The sequence below is a fragment of the Setaria italica genome, chromosome IV, assembly GCF_000263155.2.
Source record: "Setaria italica strain Yugu1 chromosome IV, Setaria_italica_v2.0, whole genome shotgun sequence".
Lineage (NCBI taxonomy): Eukaryota > Viridiplantae > Streptophyta > Magnoliopsida > Poales > Poaceae > Setaria > Setaria italica.
The window spans coordinates 2,255,004-2,274,785 of record NC_028453.1 but is presented as its reverse complement, the minus strand read 5'-3'; the positions used below and the strand labels follow the sequence as shown (position 1 = coordinate 2,274,785).

The 19,782-nt window shown below is 52.7% G+C and overlaps 5 protein-coding genes across 5 annotated transcripts; all 5 read left to right on the top strand.

The window, feature by feature from the left end:
- Positions 1-470: 470 nt before the first annotated feature.
- LOC101762849 lies at positions 471-1,324 on the top strand. The gene is made up of 2 exons (XM_004966578.2): positions 471-714; positions 1,145-1,324. The coding sequence occupies exons 1-2, from the start codon at positions 494-496 to the stop codon at positions 1,299-1,301; spliced, it is 378 nt and encodes a 125-aa protein (XP_004966635.1). The 5' UTR covers positions 471-493; the 3' UTR covers positions 1,302-1,324.
- A 6,427-nt stretch (positions 1,325-7,751) lies between these two features.
- Positions 7,752-8,989, top strand: LOC105913542. The gene has a single exon (XM_012845441.2). The coding sequence runs from the start codon at positions 8,491-8,493 to the stop codon at positions 8,917-8,919; it is 429 nt and encodes a 142-aa protein (XP_012700895.1). The 5' UTR covers positions 7,752-8,490; the 3' UTR covers positions 8,920-8,989.
- A 588-nt stretch (positions 8,990-9,577) lies between these two features.
- Positions 9,578-10,401, top strand: LOC101768920. The gene has a single exon (XM_004964491.3). It carries the CDS (start codon positions 9,701-9,703, stop codon positions 10,067-10,069), a length of 369 nt encoding a protein of 122 aa, XP_004964548.1. The 5' UTR covers positions 9,578-9,700; the 3' UTR covers positions 10,070-10,401.
- Positions 10,402-11,120: 719 nt separating this feature from the next.
- Positions 11,121-11,885, top strand: LOC101768522. Its single transcript, XM_012845421.2, has one exon. The coding sequence runs from the start codon at positions 11,280-11,282 to the stop codon at positions 11,637-11,639; it is 360 nt and encodes a 119-aa protein (XP_012700875.1). The 5' UTR covers positions 11,121-11,279; the 3' UTR covers positions 11,640-11,885.
- Positions 11,886-17,316: 5,431 nt separating this feature from the next.
- On the top strand, positions 17,317-18,190 carry LOC101768121. Its single transcript, XM_004964489.3, has one exon. It carries the CDS (start codon positions 17,426-17,428, stop codon positions 17,780-17,782), a length of 357 nt encoding a protein of 118 aa, XP_004964546.2. The 5' UTR covers positions 17,317-17,425; the 3' UTR covers positions 17,783-18,190.
- The last annotated feature ends 1,592 nt before the right edge of the window (positions 18,191-19,782 follow it).

Below are 19,782 nucleotides of genomic sequence, written 5' to 3'. Positions count from 1 at the left end.
GCATGCTTGGGCTTCTGCCACTCTTCTTCACTAAGACGAGAACAGGGCCAGAACTCAGGTACCCTATCTCTTCCTCCTCTCATTTGTACCCCCACTGCAAACTTTGAGCACCTAAGCTCAGGAATAAAGTCGACGATCGACCCCCGACTGGATGTAGGGCACGTTGCCTGAACTAGTATAAATCCTGTGTCATTGCGTGCTAGGCGATATCTGATTAACGTGCGGCAAAACTACAAATATTCAGTCAGATTTCACACCGACACCACGCAATTTGAGCTTTCAAGGCCCGGATTTTTGTGGGCCAGTGAGGCCCGTAAGCTTGGAAATAAAACTCGGCCTATGTTAGAGGCAGGCCCAATTGCGAAACTTCCGTGAAGAGACGCGAGAGAGTCTCTGCAACGCTGCTGCGCCGCCCAAAAGATCTTCGGAGGTCCGTCTGACTACTGAAGTGCAGGCGCGCGCGTGTCGGCAACTTGTACTCCTACGATTGATCATGGCGGAGCGCAACCTCGCGCCGACCTGGGTCACCACGGCTGCCTTCGGCTTCTTCACGCTCAACTCCGGCCTCGCCATCTATAGCGCCAGGGGCGACCCCGCCTCCGTCCTTTTCGTCGTCGGCTCGTACCTCGCCCTGCTCCTCCTCTTCCACTGCCTCCGCGCCTACGAGCGCGTTCCGCCCGGGTCCCCGGAGAGGGAGCGGGCGAGGCGCGCCGTGTGGCCGCTCACCACTGCACGCTGCTCACGGTGGCGTTCTCTTCTCCACAAGCTGGAGCTGCTGGAGCTGGACATCCCATGGAGCGGCAAGTCGCGGCGCTAATGATGGCAGCCTTCGGCGCCATGGCCTGCGACTCGGCGCTCGCCGTCCACGACGCCCGCGGCGGCGACGTGGTCTCCGCGGCAGCCGTACTCGTCACGTACGCCGCGCTCCTGGCGCTGACCTTCCGCTTCCTCCGTGCGTTCGCAGCCCGTGCGCGCGGGGTCGGGCACGGACAGGACGATGAAGGCCGCGGTGTTACCGCTGTCGACGCTGCTGTTCGTCTGGACTAGGGTTGAGTGGTTGGTTTGTTCTTTAGTAACGCGTTCAGTTGAAGTCGCCCGCCGTCGCTTCACTCTCTTCTTATTTCTCGTGTATCTGCATGTTAAGTCTCAAGGCCGCGTTGTGGACGCTGACGACGCTGCTCACGGCGATGTTCGCGTCCAGGGTGGGACCGCTCATGCCGCCGGCCGTCGGCGCCGTCGTATGGGCGATGGCGGCGGTGACTTCGGCCGGTGGATTCTGGGCCTTCTTCCTCAATCCCTGATACGCTAGATCTGCTGCACTTGGTTGCCGAATGAAGCCTGTACTCAGGTAGTGTGTGTTTTATTTCTAATGTTGTATATGTACTACTGGGCATGGTCCCTTTGATTGTCTGTTTTATCTTGGAATAAAGTTGCCCTGATATTTCGGCACCATTCTCTAATTGTCGATTGTTGCCTGTTATCTTCTCCCGTTACCATTCTCGGCACCAGGGCGCCTGCAGTCACCTGGCCGAGGTCTTCGACGAGCTCTCTGCTCCGACCATCGACCGTAGGAACAGAAAAGTTTAAGCTAACAGGGCAAGAAATTGTTCCAAATTAAAGAATGTGGCAACCTACCCCTAAATAACGTGCATGGTCAGAAACGAAAGTTAATCAGTAAGTATTCACTAGGCTGTCACTTTCAAAAGCAGAACCTGATGAGACAAATGGAACAACCGGGGGTACGTGTGCAAAATGGACATGGACTTTGATTTTTTTTTTAAACAAACTAGGTAGCACAACTGCCGATTGTATTAATAAAGAAGATGAAGTACAGACCGGATGAAAACATAAAAAAGAAAAAAAACAGCACAGACACCGACAGGTTGGATTGGGTCCTCAACGCATGTCGCATCACGCCCTCACACGCAACTCAACTCTACAACACATCGGCCAGTTGGATTGGGACATCAACTGTCGCCGAACTCCACTCCTCTCAACACCTCGGCGACAAAACTGAAGCCTAACCATAGCCCGTACCACCAAACACACAGTCAAGAAGTCGTAAAAAACTCCCAGCGTAACGTAGCGTCGACGTTGAACCGAGAAGCAGACCGCACTGCACCGAGAAGGCCACCGCCATGCAAGACCTTCAGCCGTAGTGCCGCTGCAACATCGCTCTCTACCTAACAATGTGATAGCACCGAATCCGGACCTCTCGCAGGCTGCTTCGCAGTCGCTGCCACGATAACACAACGCGCGGGAGCCTCGCCACATCCGCCGTTGGACACTGCCTCCCTCTCGTTGCCTCGAAGATACACTGCGCGCGGGGGCTTGCCACGCCTGCCGCAGTACTCCACGTCATGGATCCGTTTCTTTTGTTACTGTCAGAGTGTTGAGCGCTATTGCCCCGTTCCCCAAGATCTCCATTGATCAGCCAAGCCGCCACAGTGTGTCGACCTCGCCTCATTGCTTCACCCTCGTACATAGCCTTCTCCATCGTGTGAGCAAGCCAAAGAAGTCACTTGCGCCGTCTTCAAACGATGTACCGTGCTGGATAGCCCGGCTAAGCTGAGCCACCCGCTGCGGTCCGCTGCAAGCGTAGTCGTCCCATGCTGTCGATGCCATAAGCGCCGTCCTCCGACGCAGTCCCACACCGCACTGACTTCTGCCAAGCAACGTCAACCACCGCGGTCCGCTGCAAGCAGCCAAATCCGACAACCATGCAACAACCACTGGCCGCCACCATAACTTCGATCGCCTGCACATGGGTTCGGCAACACCCATTCAGCTCACCACGCGGCGGAGTTGCCACCATAGGCTATGGCCTCCCATGACAATAGTTCAACAATGCCACGAACCAAGTTGGGCCTCTAGAGACGACGTCTCCAAGGAGGATACGACACCAATGGCGCCATCATTGCTCATCTAGGATCTGGACAGGGTTTTCACCTAGAGAACCCCATGCAGCAAGGTCGTAATTCCAACATGACATCCCCAACGGGGAAGACGACGTCCTAGGACGCCGCCGTCATGTCCACCAGCATGAAGGCCGATGAGAGCTTTCGCCCGCAGCAATACAACCTCTCACTGCACGTACATGGTTCGATACTCCCAGACCACTCCTACGGCAACCTAGCTGAAGCGACACCACCGCGAAGCCTCCACTCGCCATGCCGCCGTACCTCCACATCCGTTTCTGTCAACACCCTCCATCGCTACCCACACGCAGCGCCCTCCACCGCCTGCACATCCCTGCCGACATCCTGCATCTGCTTGCCGTGCTCCTCCTGGCCGCGCGTGCCTCCTAGCCGTCGCGCGCTCTACCGGCCACGTTCCTCCCAGCCGCCGCTGCCGCCGCACTGCTCCGGGCTCGACACTGTAACAGTGATCCGGCGAAGGGGGCAACGGATCCACCCTCGGGGATGGTGGATCCAGCAGCCGGAGGGCCACTGGAGGGCCACCAGGCTGCCGCTGTCGCCGGCCACTGCAACGCCCCTCGCGCCCAAGACCAGCATGTCCCTACACGGCCCCCCACCACGACGGTCGGCCTGCACCACGCATCGGGCTGCCTCCAGCCGCCGCAAGCCACCCCCCGCGCAAATCCGGCTGCAACCACCACTTCCGTGCCCTGCTGCCGCAGATCCACGCGACGCACTCCCACGCGCCGCCTCCTTCACACCGCTGCTGTCAGGCTGCCTCGCCCTGCTCCATCTCCATGCGCAGCAGCAGGGAGGCCTCCACATGTGAAGCTCGCCGGCCACCGCCGCTACCTTCCGCTTGTGTCCATCACCGTCTAGATACGGCCGTATGCGCCCCAGAGCCGGCGATTTGGCCCTGCTGCCGCCCTCCCGGCTGCCGCACAGGCTTCCGACGGCGGCGAGACGTGAGGGAGAAGGGGGAGGTGGTGGCGGTGCTTGGTGTCGGGTTCGTCCGTGTCGCCCAGGAGAGCGACGTGGATGGTTTGCTGTTGAGCCCGAAGTTATTGCAGCTCGTACATGGACTTTGATTGATTTTAATGTAAATACGGTGGTTCGAACAACCGGGGGTACATGTGCAAAATGGCGTGATAATGTAGTGTTTTCGATGCAACAATCAATATAAGCTACTCTTGATTTGTGGTGCTGTAATGTTGCTTGTGTCAATTCAATTCATGTAATTGTTGGAACATAAAACATCGTAACTAGGGTATTTTAGAATATAAGATTGGGTTTTTTCAGTCATTTCTTGTACTTGATTAATTTGCAGCTAAATACTCAGATTTGGAATGTAGTGTTGGGCCAATTGTCAAACAACGTTAAAAACTAGCAACCCAAGAGCCCAGCCCAACCTGATGCACGTTACAAGATGTAGAGTGAAGCATCAACAGCTCCTAGGGTAACAAAAAAAAATGATAAGAGACAAAAATTAAGAAAAAGAGAAGCTTCGTGTCAAGATAAAAAAAATTTAGGTCTTGCACAGCACTTTTTAGAGCTTTTGATTGGAGACACACATGTTTTGAGTTTAGTCCAGTTCCCTCTACACTCATGTCTATCAGAGGATATAATTGGTTAGTGGGCAAAGGACCTGACTGGAAGCTTGCATATCAGCTTGGTTAGTGGGCAAGGGCGGCGAGGACCACTATCCCGCTCCTAGCATTCGGGAAGGCCGTGCGTGCCCCTGGCTCGACCAAAGCTAAGAGTAGACTTGGTCGGTCCAAACTCCAAACTCCAAAGGTCAGGCTTCTTCTGGCCAAGAATTCCAAAGGTAGCTTACCAGACTTAGAACGATTCTCTGTTCCCACCATTAAAATACCCGATCAAGGAAACCGCTGCAAAGAAAAAGTTTGAATGGTCGTGTTGCCCGATGTGCGAGAGAGAGAGCGCGCGCGCGGGGCAAGCATGCAATAATGCGGTGGTGGTGTGGAGCGGCAAAGGTCCTCATCGATCCCTAGCTAATCCCTATATAAAGCAAGTAGCCTCGCCTCCCGAGGGAAGACGCAGCTTAATTAAAACCACACGAAAACCCCATCGCTCGAGCTAGCGACGATGAGCGCCACATTCAAAGAAGAGAGCTAGCTCCTAGTGATACACTAGTAAGGAGCAATGATGGTCACCCTTAGATGATGAGTGATTGATAATGTTGTGTTGGTTTGATATTGCTCTTGGCTTGTGATGTGCAGGTGTAGGATGCGACATGACGGCCGACGGTGTGTAGTGAAGGTCAAGCGAAAGGTTCATGCCGATGGACCAAGAGCGGTGAAAGGTGAATGCGAGTAAGCTTGGACCGATGGACCCGAGGAGTCCGAACAGAGTCATGGGCGGTCCACATGGTGCACGGAAGAGTGAGAGAACATGACGGATGGAGATGATGTTGATCGAGTCGAGCCGGAGGCTCGGCGGAGGCCGGACACTTGTCGAAATTGAGGAGGTCGCGTGACGGCCAAGCAGAGATGGACGGTTTGGGTGGTTTGGGCCTCAAAACCACCGCGCAGGCAGGTTTCTCGGTTTGGGCCTCAAAATCGGGTGTGAGCCCGGTGCAGTCGGAGTTTCGAGAAGGAGGGCATGTGGCATCATCATGAATCTTGCGTCGAGGCGAAGCAAAGTCGTGAAGGTGGCGTGTCCGTCCGATGCGTCGATAAAAATCTGGACCAAAATGCCCCTGCGTGGGCGGTTATCTTAGTTGTAGCTATAGGGGTAGTTTCGTCATCTGCCATGGACTATTTATATAGGTGGATGGCTGGTTGTTTCATAACCCTTGTTAGAAACCCTAATTCATTTGCCCTTATCTTAGGGGATTGAGACTTCTCATTTCAAGTGATCTTGTGTTTGTCTTTTCACTTGGCTTTTTTATCACTTGAATGAGCTTTTATTTTCCCTTCTCCTTCTTTTATTTCTTTCGACTATGAATTTGTATTGGGTGTTGTCAATGCACTCATCAAGGGGGAGATTGAGGACCAATGGTGGTCACCCTTAGACGATGAGTAATTGACAACGTTGTGTTGGTTTGATGCTGCTCTTCGCTTGCGATGTGCAGGTGTAGGATGCGACATGGCGACCAACACTATGTGGTGAAGGTCAAGCGAAAGGTTCATGCCGATGGACCAAGGGCGGTGAAGGATGAATGCGAATAGGCTTGGATCAATGGACCTGAGGAATCCAGGCGGAGTCATGGGCAGTCCACACGGTGCACGGAACAGTGAGAGAACATGACGAATGGAGACGGCATTGGTCGAGTTGAGCGGGAGGCTCGACGGAGGCCGGACACGCGCCGACATCGAGGAGGTCGCGTGGCGGACAAGCGGAGATGGACGGTTTGGGTGGTTTGGGCCTCAAAACCACCGCGCAAGTAGGTTTCCCGGTTTGGACCTTAAAATCGGGGGCGAGCCCGGTGCGGCCAGAACTTTGAGAAGGAGAGCACATGGCATCATCACGAAGCTTGCGTCGAGGCGAAGCAAATTAATGAAGGTGGCGTATCCGTCCGATGCGCCGATAAAAATCTGGACCAAAATGCCCCTACGTGGGCGGTTATCTTAGTTGTAGCTGTAGGGGTAGTTTCGTCATCTACCATGGACTATTTATATAGGTGGATGGCTGGTTGTTTCATGACCCTTGTTAGAAACCCTAATTCATTTGCTTAGAGGCTAGCCAAGTGCTTAAAGAGAGAGGAAAGAGGGAGATGAGAGGGTGATTGCTCTTTTTTCTTAATTTCTTCATCTTAGTAGGCGGATGAAGGGAGGACGCTAGCCCTCATCTTGTAAAGATGATGTCTTCTTGATTTAGGTGTGTTTGATGTCTCAATTTGTGCTAAATCTTTGATTCCTGAGTATTTTTCTTTTTCGGTATTCGAAGCATTTTCGTGGGATTTTTTGTTCTTCGGGTTTGAGCCCAAATCCCACGAGGTTTGTTGGGGATATTTGTTGTTAGGATCCTTGTGAGCATCTATGATTTCATCCCCCCTCAAATCCTCCACGGATTCGGCTTGTTTTGGTGTTGCCCAAAAACTACTCCTTTCTTGTGTTCTTGATCGAAATCATGAATTCAAAGGTGAAGTTTTGGTCTTTTCGAGGAGATCTATTGGACAAAGACTCACTACTTCTGGGCGAACCACTAGCTAAAATTTTGTGAAGTTTGGATGTCATTTGATCAAGTTTCCCTTTTCTTTGGATCTTGACCCGCGCAGGGAAAAATAGGAAATTCCGGTTTTGCAAAACAGGAAGTTTAGGTTTTTGCAACTTGCTTATTTTGGGGAGATCTCTTGGAAATAGACTGTTGACAGTCTTGGAAAGCCATTGTAAAAATTTTGTGAATTTTGGAGTTCGTTTGATCGAGTTTTTCTATTTTTCTTGGAGCTCCTTCAGGCTATTTGGGCAAAACTGGAGGTTCCGGTTTTTGAAAACAGAAAGTTTCGGTTTTTGGTTCCGGTTTTCTCCGAAGCTTGTGGTTCTTTTTTACTCTCTCTGTGTTTGCTTCCGCTAGGTGTCAAGAGCTTTCTAGTGTTGTTCCTAGGTTCAATAGCATCTTCCTTAGCTATGTGGATGTGGAAAATTCTAGAAGAAGGATGTGTGAGTTGATTTTGGAACTTAGCTTGGTGTTGAGAAAAATTTTTAAAGACTCTCATTCACCCCCTCTCGTCGTCCTGCCATATTTTAGCCACGTCCTTAATATATACGTAGTATACCTCAATCCTATCATGCTATAATCAACGTATCAAAGCACACATATACGATTACATGCCAACTCAAACGTTTATTGAGTAAATATATATGTCCCCAGTATTTCACAAAACATGTGGTGATAACAGTGGCGATGTTTCGAATTTTAAGGACGCCTTGCACGTCAGTATGGGAGAAAGTCACGCGGGGTTGAACTGCGTCTAGCCCCTACACATGTTAGCGCCAACACCCTTTGTTTCTCAAACATGTAGTAGATCTACTTAACTACTAACATCTACTGCAAGAAATAAATAGACGGCACAGGCATGCACCCACGACGGCACGAGTGTATAATATCGCGGCGGAGAGGAGACAGCGACCGCGCCATCAATCTCACTAGCAATTTGAGCTTTCAAGGCCCAGATTTTTGTGGGCCAGTGAGGCCCGTAAGCTTGGAGATAAAACTCGGCCTACCGACTGAATGTTAGAGGCAGGCCCAATTGCGAAGCTTCCGTGAAGAAACGCGAGAGAGTCTCGCAACGCTGTTTCGCCGCCCAAAAGATCTTCAGAGGTCCGTCTGACTACTGAAGTGCAGGCGCGCGCGTGTCGGCAACGAGTTGTTGACGCTGCTGAGACTTCACCAATGTCGGTTGATCAATGGCGGTAAAAGCTTCTAGGTTGATCGAGAATGCTAGGCTGTACATTGCAAGGCTCTATTAGCTGCTGTAGTACAGTCGGTAATGACCTTGCTATGTCGGCGTAAAAAATCTACAAATAGCTACTCCTGCACTAGCTAGTAACTCGTTTGGTTGGTTCCTCTCCTTGCACTGCAAGTCTGCAACAACTCCGAAACCCTGGTAATGGTAAGTACATCTTTGTTGTCCAAAGCTGGTTGCAACTTCCAACAGCAGGTCCCACTACTACTCCTCATGGACGGGCAGCAGCGTTCGGCGGCGCTAACGGTGATAGCCTCCGCCGTGCTGGCGTGCAACTCGGGGCTCGCCATCTACAACTCCTGGGGCGACGCGGCCTCCGTGGCGTTCGTGCTCGTCGCCGACGCCGCGCTCCTGCTGCTCTTCCTCTGCCTCCGCGTGCTCGAGCGCGCGGCCCGTGGCGGGGCGGCGGGCGGGGGCAGGAGCAGGAGCAGGATCAAGGGAGCCGTGTGGGCGCTGTCCACGCTGCTCACGGCGATGTTCGCGTCGAGGGTGGCGCCGCTCGTGGGCGCGGCTGTGTGGCTCATGGCCGTCGCCACGGCCGCCGGGGGGTTCTGGGCCTTGTTCCTGAATTGAACCTCCCTTGTTCGCAGTCAGAGCTCAGGAGCCGTATGCATCTGCCTCTGTAGGAATATCCTATTCTATAGGTTGGATTTGTTGTGAGCAAGCCAGCTAGCCTCTGTAGACTGTAGGAAAACGTCTTAGTCGCGTGACTGGGTGAAGTTGCCTACGTGCGTAGCTTCAACACCACGCTCTATGCTTCGCAGGGATAAAAATATCAGTGGATAGCCGATACGTCGGTCGGTGGGCACGTTCGTCATGATTCATGAACCACGTTGGCTTGGCCGGCGGCATGCGCCGCACCGCCCTTGTCAGCTACTCCGTCGTGGGTGGCGCGGCCGGTGCCGCCGCGTTGTTGGGTATACGTCGCGCGCCGCGACGGGCCAGCGGCGATGTCCGTCATTCTCTTGGGTGTCCCGTACCGACAAAGAAGCAAATTTTGACGTTGAAGCCCACAGGGGTAAGGCTAGACGGCCCAGAGGCTGCCGTGTCGTGGCCGTGGCCCACTATAAAGCGTGTCAGCCCACCTGTCTCCATTTGTATCATTGAATGCCGGTGCGTGGACGGAGACTTCCGGTGATCGTGTCCACATCTCTGAGGAAATTGCATCGCAGACCCGTGCGTGGCACAAACGCTAGCCACATGTTTGCCGACTATAAACGGCGAGCTGCTCCACTTGACCCGACCGGCGACTTGGGTCGGTCCGTCAACCGCGGATAAGATTTTCCCTCTCCCATTTGGCCATCTCTCTGCTCCCCCCGAACCACACACACCCATAAAGCACCTCTGCGCTGCCATGGCGGAGAATCGCAACCTCGCGCCGACCTGGGCCACCACGGCCGGCCTCGGCTTCCTCACGCTCAACTCCGGCCTTGCCATCTACCGCGCCAAAGGTGACCCCGCCTCGATCTTGTTTGTCTTAGGCTCGTACCTCACCCTGCTCCTGCTCTTCGGCTACCTCCGCGCCTTCGAGCGCGCGCCCCCCGGTTCCCCGGCCAGGGAGCGGGCGAGGCGCGCCGTGTGGCCGCTCACCACGCTGCTCACGCTCGGGTTCGCGTGGAAGGTCGCCGCGGTGATGCCTTCGCCGGCCGCGGCCGCCGTCGTCTGGGGTCTCGCCGTCGCCACCGCCGCCGGTGGCTTCTTCGCCCTCTTCGTCGCCGGCTGAAGACCGGCACGGATGGATGGATCAGGATCCGCCGCCACCAGGTTCCGTGCTTTGCTCTGCTCGTGCACGGGCACGGCTGACCCTGAAGGTGGATAAGATTATTCAGCCTTCAGAGGAGGTGGCCTATCTGCTCTGCTCTGCTCTGTACAGTGAGCCTGGGATGTTTTAGTGAAGCTGTCGTGTACAGAGGTGCTGTGTATATGGCTGTATATAAGTAGTATGGTATTCCCCTTTGTCGTGTTTTGCAGCTGTGTACATAGTGTGCCCTGCTTGTAAATTTTTGTGACATCAGCGGTACAATAAAATAAAACGAACTTAATTGCTGCCGATAAGGGACTAAGGGTAACGAACTTGCTGAAATTCCAGAGCATTTCTGGTCCAAAATTGGCTAACGGAGCCACGGAGGAGGGCCAGCAACCACAAACCACTCTTCTCCCTGCTCGCCATCTGCGTCACAGACTCACAGCTTCTCCATCCATCGACCGTTGCCACTTGCCAGTGTCGCTTTCGGCGCTGGTGCTGCTGCTGTCAAAGACGAACGACCTTGGATCTACAGCGTAGCAGGCCGAAATTAAGGTCACAAATCAGCTGCACCAACCCGTTTTTATCTGACTTCACCGCCCATGGTTAAAGCCTCAAGAGATTGAACCGACCAACCACAAGACAACTACGGATGGATTATCTAGAACTTGTTGAAAATATAGGGCATGCGTTTCCTACCCAGGAAAACCCGGCAATGCAATCACCACTTCACCAGCATGTACTGTCCAGCCTGCACGTTGCTCACCATCTTCGTCAGCTTCTCTATCGACCGTTGGCAGCATCACTTTCGATGCTAGTGTGAATGGTGATACTCCCTTTTTTTTAAAGATAGTAACGGATACTACTGGTTGTACTTTTCCCAACGGTCTCATTTGACAACGGGTAATCCGGCTCCGCCGCTGGAGCGTCTAGGCCCACTCGCGTTGTCCGGGCCGGCGGCCCGGTCGGTGCTAACTGCGTTTTATTTCTGTCTTTCTGAGCTCCGTCTCGCTCGGCCGGCAGCCGGCACCGACCCAGTCTTTTGCGGACAACAATGTTGGGAACAGCGGCAGATGTGACGACCGTTACTAGCTTGACCAAGTCTCCAACAATTGTAGTATATATATAGCTGCAAGTGTGATCGCCGTGGAGCGTACTACATACACTTCGCTAGCGCACCGTGCGTCGAATGGATCACCATGGCGATGGCGTTTCCCTCCTCACCAAGCTCGGCGTGGGCGCCCTCACCTGCAACTCCGTCTTCGCCGCCTACAGGTCGCGCGGCGACCCGGGCACCCTCGCGTTCGTGCTCGCCGCATACGCGGCGCTGCTGCTGCTCCTGCATTCCCTGCGCAGGTTCGAGCGCGCGCCGCCCGCGGACAGGGGCAGGGCCAAGGCGGAGGTCTGGGCGCTCTCGACGCTGCTCACCGTGATGTTCGCGTCGCGCGTGGCGCCGCTCATGCCGCCCACCGTCGGGGTAGCCGTCTGGGCCATGGCGGCCGCGACGGCCGGCGGCGGGTTCTGGGCGTTCTTTCTTAGCCACCGATGATGGATCGAGCAAAAGTAAGGAGAGGCCGCTCTGCCTGCTGGACTTGGCTTCGGTGTCGTCGTGTCAGGGAGCTGCTGGTTAGAATTTAGATGCTGCAGGCAGCAGCTGCTAATTGCACTGCGATGGTGTTAAAAAAAAAGTGACCAATATATGTAGTAGTGGCAGGTAGTCAGTACAATTTACTTGCTGTAATAATTGTTATATATGATTTACATCTCATATTGGCCAGCCCAACCGAATTTTTTATTTTCATTGTCAAATGTTCAAACCATCACGCATCGTCGTCATCCTCTCTCTCTCTCTCTCCAAAAGAGAGAAACAAAAAAAAGAAGAAACACCAAAGGGCCGGCACGAATCAATGGGCTGCGCCAGACCGGGTCCAGGCAATAACCACGACAAGTGTCCCGCTGCGAGAAAACTGACCTGGTGCTTCGATATTAAAAAAAAAACAGGGCCGGTTTCAATCTCAGAACATTATACCAATCAAATTGAACTATTGTTATCTTTAAAAAGTTTATGAGTTGGATTAGCCTACGCCCTATGCTGTGAGTGCCTGTCTCATTTTGTTCTTGGTCTCCTAGTTCTGTAGCCAAACCTTGAGCCTTGCGCGCCGTCCAACCCACAACACCTAGTAAAAAGCCCACCGGCAGGCGGCCGCTCTCCACCACCACCACCGCTCATTATCCTACTGCTTATCCTACTGCTTATCCTATGCACCGTCCGCGGATGTCGCGTCACTCCCAGGGATGCGTCAAAGAATAAAGGCGTCCATTTCATAAAGAAGAACGTCATCAGCAGTGAGGAGCAGTGAGGAAGATCGATACTTTGAACCTGCGGCGCCAGAGTAATGTCGAAGTAAAAAGGATGACCACGGATCACTCGCCTCTCTCCAGCACGTTATATTTTGCGTCCATTTGTAGAAATAAACGCAACAAGAGAGTTATTTTGTGAATCACATAGCACCACCGATATTTTGGACGTCTTTGGCACCGCTTCACGTGCTTCGGCTGCTGTACCGTACCATTGAGGCACTATGGTAGGGAGCCGGTGAAGCCCAATAAACCAGCTCCACGCAATGCTGAATTCATGGTCGACCGGTCGTTTCTTTCTGTCAGGTTGACGACGCGAACCTCCATTCCCCGTTCTCTTTTCATCCGCACGTGGTGGGGCTTACTGCAACCTTATCACCAGCCGGTCAGCTTCCCCATCTCCCATTAGCTTTTCCGGTTTTCCCCTTTCCCCTCCTCTCTGGCTAGCAGCTCTCTCCTCCATTAGCTTTCACTTCCGACGGAGGGGGCGGTGTCAGATTTATAAGCCCGGCGGAGGCGAAAGCGGTGCCCAGCCCCCGAGCCTGGGAGCCGGACGAGTCGTGGAACGTGGAAGCATGCCGAGTCGTCTCCTGCCCCGAGCTAGAGAGGTCAGTCGGGCAACGGGAGGCACGTCGAGTCATTGGCGGTGTCCAGCCCCAAGCCTAGGGGCCAGATGAGTCGTCGAAGCACATCGAGTTGCCTCCCGCACTGAGCCAGAGAGGTCGGCCGCGTGACGGGAGGCATGCCGAGTCCTCGTCGGTGCCTAGCCCCCGAGCTTGGGAGCTGGACGAGTCGTCGAAGTACACCGAGTCAAGACCTGTAAAATAAATCTTGCGGTGTATTAATCTGTGTGATGAAATATGTGATGTAATGAACTTAATCGTATGTGGTCTAAGAAAAAGATGCTTCATCCCTCCCTTGGCGCATACGACAGGACAACGTGTAGCTGATGCCTGTAGCCGCTAAACACCTAGCCTTGCCTGACCAGCGTCCTGCTAAGATCGGATCTCAAGCTTGTAGTAGGGGTGAACGTAAGGTTGTTTAGGTTTCGCGAGCTAGGACGCCGACCATACGAGTTCGTCATATAGCCTCGAGAGGGGGAGGAGAAGGAAGTGGGACCCAGAGGTTGGTGCCTGGGGGAAGCCCCGAGCTTAAGAGCGAGTGGGCTGCTGAACAGGTTGGACAGCCCCCGAGCGTCAGGAATCGCTCGGACAAAGGAACAGCAGGGCAGTAGGTATGCGAAGAACCTCGGAGGTTCTATTTATTCAATAATAAAAGAAGAAAAAAGATAACATAACTTTAAAAAGGTAGAAACGTCATAGGTGCTCGATGTTCCATGGATTGAAGATGCCTGAGCCATCCGTCTATTGGAGTCGATAGGTGCCTGGCTCATGATCCATGCACGGTCTGCAAAACCATTGGCCGTCGAGCAAAGCTCCAGTATGCCAGGCATGTAAACGCACGTTAGCTCATATGAATTATTAGGAGATTGTAATATGTAGTGGCCGATTCGACTGACGAAGAAAACTAGAAATAGGAAAAAGAAAAAAAGGAAAAAAGCAAGCTCCCTATCTCTCGCGTTAATTGCTCCACCCGGACTCCTTTGTTTGGACGTATCTGCATACCGTCCTACGCAAGCACACTACGCGCATGCAAGCACACGCGCTGGCTTTATGGCCGCCGCCTCGTCAAGTCGTGGTTGGCCGCGCGTCGTCTGCCCGGCGCACGTGGTGGCCGAGGTCCATGGCATGAGTGCATCCGCTCATGCCAGAAGATCCATCAACACGATGGACCTCGTCCGAACAGATCGGAAACAAAGATGGGTTCAAAATTAGCCACGGAAGAATCAGATCATTCTGTAACTTCTAAATATAGAACGACTCACCCGATCGCTCGGCGTGGATGGGTGGGCGAGCACGTGGAAGTCTTTTGTGATCTCGGGAAAAACAATATTGGGATGGGATGCCATCAAGCTCGCTAAGAGGATCTCGCAACCATCCTTACTTGGCACGTCAATTGTCGGATTTATAAGCCCGGCAGTCCACCAGGAGGTTACCCAGGTGGTTGATTTATAGGTGAGGGTGATTACAAAACTAAAAACTCGATGGTGATTGCGAGAACATGAAGGGAACACCGGAGTTTTAGACAGGTTCGAGCCTCCGAAGAGAAATACACTACGTCCTGTATGCGTGGATTGTATAGCTTGGTATGAGATGAGATGTCCTCGGAGGTGCCCTTGGCCGCCTCATATGGCTGACGATCAAGGATTATAAGTTGGTTTGTATCTAATCTACTCGGTAGTTACATGGAAAACAATCTGAGTCGTACTACAAAACGCGTCCCGCGATGTCCAGGTAGATTTGAACAGTCTTGTTGCCTTAACGTGTACTCCAAGTAACTTCATATCCTCGATCCGCACGTTCTGGTCCGGCGGGCCCACTTGTCAGATCTGACCAATATCCTGATCGGTGGGGATCCATGGGGTACCCATATCCCTCATGCGGTTTGCACCTCCCCCTCCCGGCGGTGGCACCACACGGGCCCCCTCGGTGGGCTCCCCAAGCGGCAAGAGAGCCGGTGCGGGCCCGAGGCAAGCTCGCCCGCTGCCGTCCACCCCTCGGATTTTTTGTTTCTAGATTTTTTTCCATGAATCTTTGTGACAAAATTTTGCTCACAAACTTTTATTTCAATTTTTTTTCGGATCGTATCCTTCCTAAATTTTCTTCAAAACTTTTTGTTCAAATTTTTTCTTACAGTTTGGTTCCCAATTTTTTTCACATATTTTTTTCTACAAAGTTCGATCAGAAACTTTTGCATGCAAATAGTTTTGTATAAAAAATTGTGTATAAATTTTGTGTGCATAAAATTTATATACATTTTTTCTGGTGATTTTAAAACGCTGACGTGGGAGGAGGAGATGCACGTGGGCACGGCCGACAAGCTGTCGGGAGCTCCACCCGCTCCTCCCATCCCCTAGTTCTTTTTTTTTTCAGAAGTGTCGTTGCATCGAATACTACTCCGGCGAGTGTGAGTACTGAGCCCTTGTTTACTTCACCCCTAACTCCCAACTTTGGCACTATGCAAAAAGAAGATTCCCCATCACATCAAACTTGCGGTGCATGCATGGAGTACTAAATGTAGACGAAATTAAAAACTAATTGCACAGTTTTGTTGTACTTTGCGAGACGAATCTTTTGAGCCTAATTAGTCAATGTTTGGACAATAATTCACAAATACAAACGAAACGCTACAGTGTGCTATAGTGCTGTAACAGTAATTTGGCACCTCCCAACTTTAGCAACTAAACAAGGCCTGAGAAGGTTCCCACTTCCCCGTTGCTTCAGAACATTTTCTGCGCCGGCAATGACGGAAGCGGTGGATGCACCTGCGCGCCACGGACAAACTGAATGCGCAACAAAGTTAGGGCTTGTTTGGGAAGGGGTGTTAAACTTTAACACCCTCAAATGGAGTGTTAAACTTTAGTATCTTGCGGTGTTTAGATAGTTTGTTAAACTTTAACACGTTACACGAGAAATGACAATATTGCCCCTCCTTCCTCTTGCACACTACCCTTTCCCGTGCTGCTGCGCTATCTAATCGACGAGAGGTGGGAGCTGAGTGCTCTCCTAACATTGCCCCTTAGGAGAGGAGAGGACCGGGGACGGAGGGGCCGCACTTAGGGGCTGACGGTGGTAGAGGAGAAGCCGCTCGCAAGCTCTCCCGCGCGGCCGCTCACCGCGCCGCTCGGAGCCGCCCTCCGTGCCCGCGCCTACTCCCGCCGAAGCCGCCTCCCGCACCCACCGCCGAAGCTGCCACCTGCCCCAAAGCCGCGCCGCCGAAGCCGCCGCCTGCCTCGCCGCCGAAGCCGCGCTGCCCCAGCCACTCCTGCGCCCATCACTGAAGCCACCACCCGCGCCGCCGCCTGCCCCGCCACCGAAGCCACGCCCGCCTAGGCGCTGTTGCTGCGCTGCTCCTCCCCGTCCGCTGTTGCCGCGCCAGCTACTCCCGGTCGCCCGCCGCTACCTCCGAGAGGAGAGAGAGGATGTGAGAGAGAGAGGGAGTGGAGATGGAGGAGGACCTGTGGGCGGGAGAAGATGCCGCCGCCCGCCGCCCATGCGAGGCCGCCAGCTAGCCGCGGGGGCCGAAGGGGAGGACCAAGGCACCGTCCACCGGCTCGCCGCGCCGTGGATCTGGGGCGGCGTGGGGAGGAGACGAAGGTGGGTAGAATGGGAGGACCTGTGGGTGGGGATGGCCGGCGGGATGGATAGCCCGGCACTACTTGCTTCCGTTGTCGCCCTCCTCCCGAGATCCCGTCGCCGCTATTCGCGGCGGCCCCCGGTGCGGCGGAAGGCAGCGTGGGAGCAACGGCCCACGGCGCGGCGTCCTCGACGGCGCGGCATCCCGGCGTAGGAGCGGCGCGGACCGGCGGTGTTGGGCACAGCAGCGGCACGCGACGGGCGGACCGGCGGCGCGGGCACAAGCACACAGCGGAGGGAGCGCAGAGCGGCAGCGCCGCGCGCGGATCGAGGGAGGAAGATGGGGGCAGCGGAGGAGAGAAAGGGGGCAACCAGGGGATATGTGAACTAGGGGACCACTTTTAACACCTTTAGCAAATTTTAACACCCCTCCATGTGTTTATAAAAAATAGGGTGTTAAACTTTAACACAACTCTTTTAACACAACTGTTTGGCAGCCAATGTGTTAAAAATGTGTTAAAAGGGGTGTTAAACCCCCTTCCTAAACAGGGCCTCAACCAGTTACGGGCAGTTATCACGGAAGATCGAGCTACTTTCCTCGTGACCATATATTCCTCGACCTGATTCTGATGATCTGATCTGATGAAATATGGCCGGCAGCGCGAGTTCTCGCTCAAAAGTGCTGACGCAGCACACCACGGATCCACCGAAAGCGGCCAAGAGCGCGGATTATAAGCGTCACTTGCCATTGCCAAAGTAGGGAGCTCATTGCACGCCGGGAATGATGGACCGTGGCCATGGCCGCTCGCTCCTCACCGTGCTAGGCCTCGGCGTCCTCACGTGCAACTCCGCCGTCGCCGTCTACAGGTCCTGGGGCGACCCGGCCTCGGTCGCGTTCGTGGCCACCGCCTACGCGGCGCTGCTGCTGCTCCTGCGTTTCCTGCGCGGGTTCGAGGGCGCCCGGCCTGGAGAAAGGGGCAAAGCGAAGGCCGCCGTCTGGGCGCTCTCCACGCTGCTCACCGCGATGTTCGCGTCGCGCGTGGCTCCGCTCATGCCGCCGCTTGTCGGCGTCGCCGTCTGGGTCATGGCGGCCGCGACGGCCGGCGGTGGGTTCTGGGCGTTCTTTCTTAGCCCCTGAGGAGTGCGTTGGTTAGTAAGAGTGAACGGCCAGCTTCAGTGTCACTCGCAGTTGGAGACCTGCTGCGTAGATGCTGAAGTTATTATTCTTGCCCGGTTCCGGCCGCTGGGCTTGATGTGGACAAGTGGTGGAGTGATGAACTAAAATTGCTGCCGCAAAAGCGAAGGACATTGAAGGCAGCCAAGAATTTTTGAAGGAAGATCGGTGCCACCATTACAAGTTATGGTGCTCACCAAGCAAGAAATGGAGTTGAGAAGACAGGCTGTGGGTCTCCCAGCGTGCGTTAGTTTCCTTATGTTATTGCTTCCTAATTTATTTGAGTATGTTCTTAATTATGTAATAGGACCTATGTATCAGACTGCTTTTCTTCTTCTCCTTAAATGACAGGCACCAGTTCTTCAAAAAAAATTATTCTTGCCCGCGTGCCGATAATAGTTTTTTTCATATTTATATTTTCCTTCGTCCTACATTTTCCATCTTGTTCGGCAAATTTACCTATAGTGTTTATTCAATCGTTGATTTCCAAATGTTGCAACTTGTAGCCTGAAAAATTGTTAAATTTCAGGCACCTAAAATATAGCAATTCCCAACAATAATACCAATTTCTTTATATTACTGACAAAATTTAATAAAACATACCCATATCAACAGATAGAGCCATTGTCTCAAAGAAAAAAAAAGGTAAGAAATGAAACAATATGTTTCCATACACCTGAAAGTGATAAAACAAACGGTCAAAGAAATTCTTAAGAATCTTTTTGATGAAACAGAAATTCTTAAGAATTGTACATAACGTGGACACTCGTCTAGTAATGGATGCCATCAGTATCCTCTTCACTACGGGTGCATTTGGATCCTTACCAAGAAAAAATTCTAGCCCTGTTGTACTAGATTTGGTGTTTGGAATTGTAATTTTTCTTTTTTGCTTTTGGGGGTTACCTTGACTTGCAAGGCCAAAATATCTTGTTTCTGATAGAGTCAATTCGGCTCGCTTTCAATGGCGAAATTGTGCTTCCCATTCTTATGCCCTCTTTCTACCCTATAAATGGAGTCGGATTTTCTGCCGCACCACAAGAGCCCTTTGAGGACCGTGATTCCAAATCTACCAAGAGTATGAAGAATCAAATGCTTGTGCTCCCACTTTTTTGTTCGTACTTTGGCCACTAATTTTGAACAAATACATTTGCGGACATTTATAAGTGCGTAATATCCTTAATAATGCACACTGGTGACGACAAATCTAACTATAGCGGTTCAACTTTAGTTACCAACATATTTTCCGAATGTTAGTTACCAACATATTTTGAAAGAGAAGTAGCTTTGGAGGAGAACCGCAAGGCGCGCCGCCGGATGTACGGCTTCGAAGAACAAAGCTGTGGAGCGAAGCTCTCCAAAAGTTCTTTTTTTTTCTTTTTTGAACAAACGGCATGAGACAGAGTTCTCCAAAAGGTCAGGGGGCATGTAAATATTGACACTAGTTCACTGCATGCACTGTGCCTAGACAAACTAAGGGGGTGTTTGGATACTAGGTGCTAAACTTTAGCAGCGTCACATCAGATGTTCGGATGCTAATTAGGAGGACTAAACATGAGCTACTTATAAAACTAATTGCAGAACCCCTATGCTAATTCGCGAGACGAATCTATTAAGCCTAATTAATCCATCATTTGCAAATGGTTACTGTAGCACCACATTGTCAAATCATGGACTAATTAGGCTTAATAGATTCATCTCGCGAATTAGACTCCATCTGTGCAATTAGTTTTGTAATTAGCTTATGTTTAATACTCCTAATTAGCATCCAAACATCCGATGTGACAGGTGCTAAACTTTAGCATGGGGTATCCAAACACCCCCTAACAAACTCAGAGCCAAGCGACGGCACCCGATGGAAAGAAGAGCGAAGAAGTCGAGGACAAGATTGAGAAAAACAGAGGGGGGGGGGGGGGCGGACCGCGGACCCTTGTACTGCAAGAGGGGGAAAGGCCTGGAGAATCGGA

Excerpts from the sequence above, each read along its gene's own strand:
- LOC105913542 (XM_012845441.2), top strand. The coding sequence starts at position 8,491 with ATGGTAAGTACATCTTTGTTGTCCAAAGCTGGTTGCAACTTCCAACAG.
- LOC101768920 (XM_004964491.3), top strand. The coding sequence starts at position 9,701 with ATGGCGGAGAATCGCAACCTCGCGCCGACCTGGGCCACCACGGCCGGC.
- LOC101762849 (XM_004966578.2), top strand. The coding sequence starts at position 494 with ATGGCGGAGCGCAACCTCGCGCCGACCTGGGTCACCACGGCTGCCTTC. Across the intron at positions 715-1,144 it reads GAGCGGGCGAGGCGCGCCGT|TCTCAAGGCCGCGTTGTGGA; the intron begins GTGGCCGCTCAC and ends CTGCATGTTAAG.
- LOC101768522 (XM_012845421.2), top strand. The coding sequence starts at position 11,280 with ATGGATCACCATGGCGATGGCGTTTCCCTCCTCACCAAGCTCGGCGTG.
- LOC101768121 (XM_004964489.3), top strand. The coding sequence starts at position 17,426 with ATGATGGACCGTGGCCATGGCCGCTCGCTCCTCACCGTGCTAGGCCTC.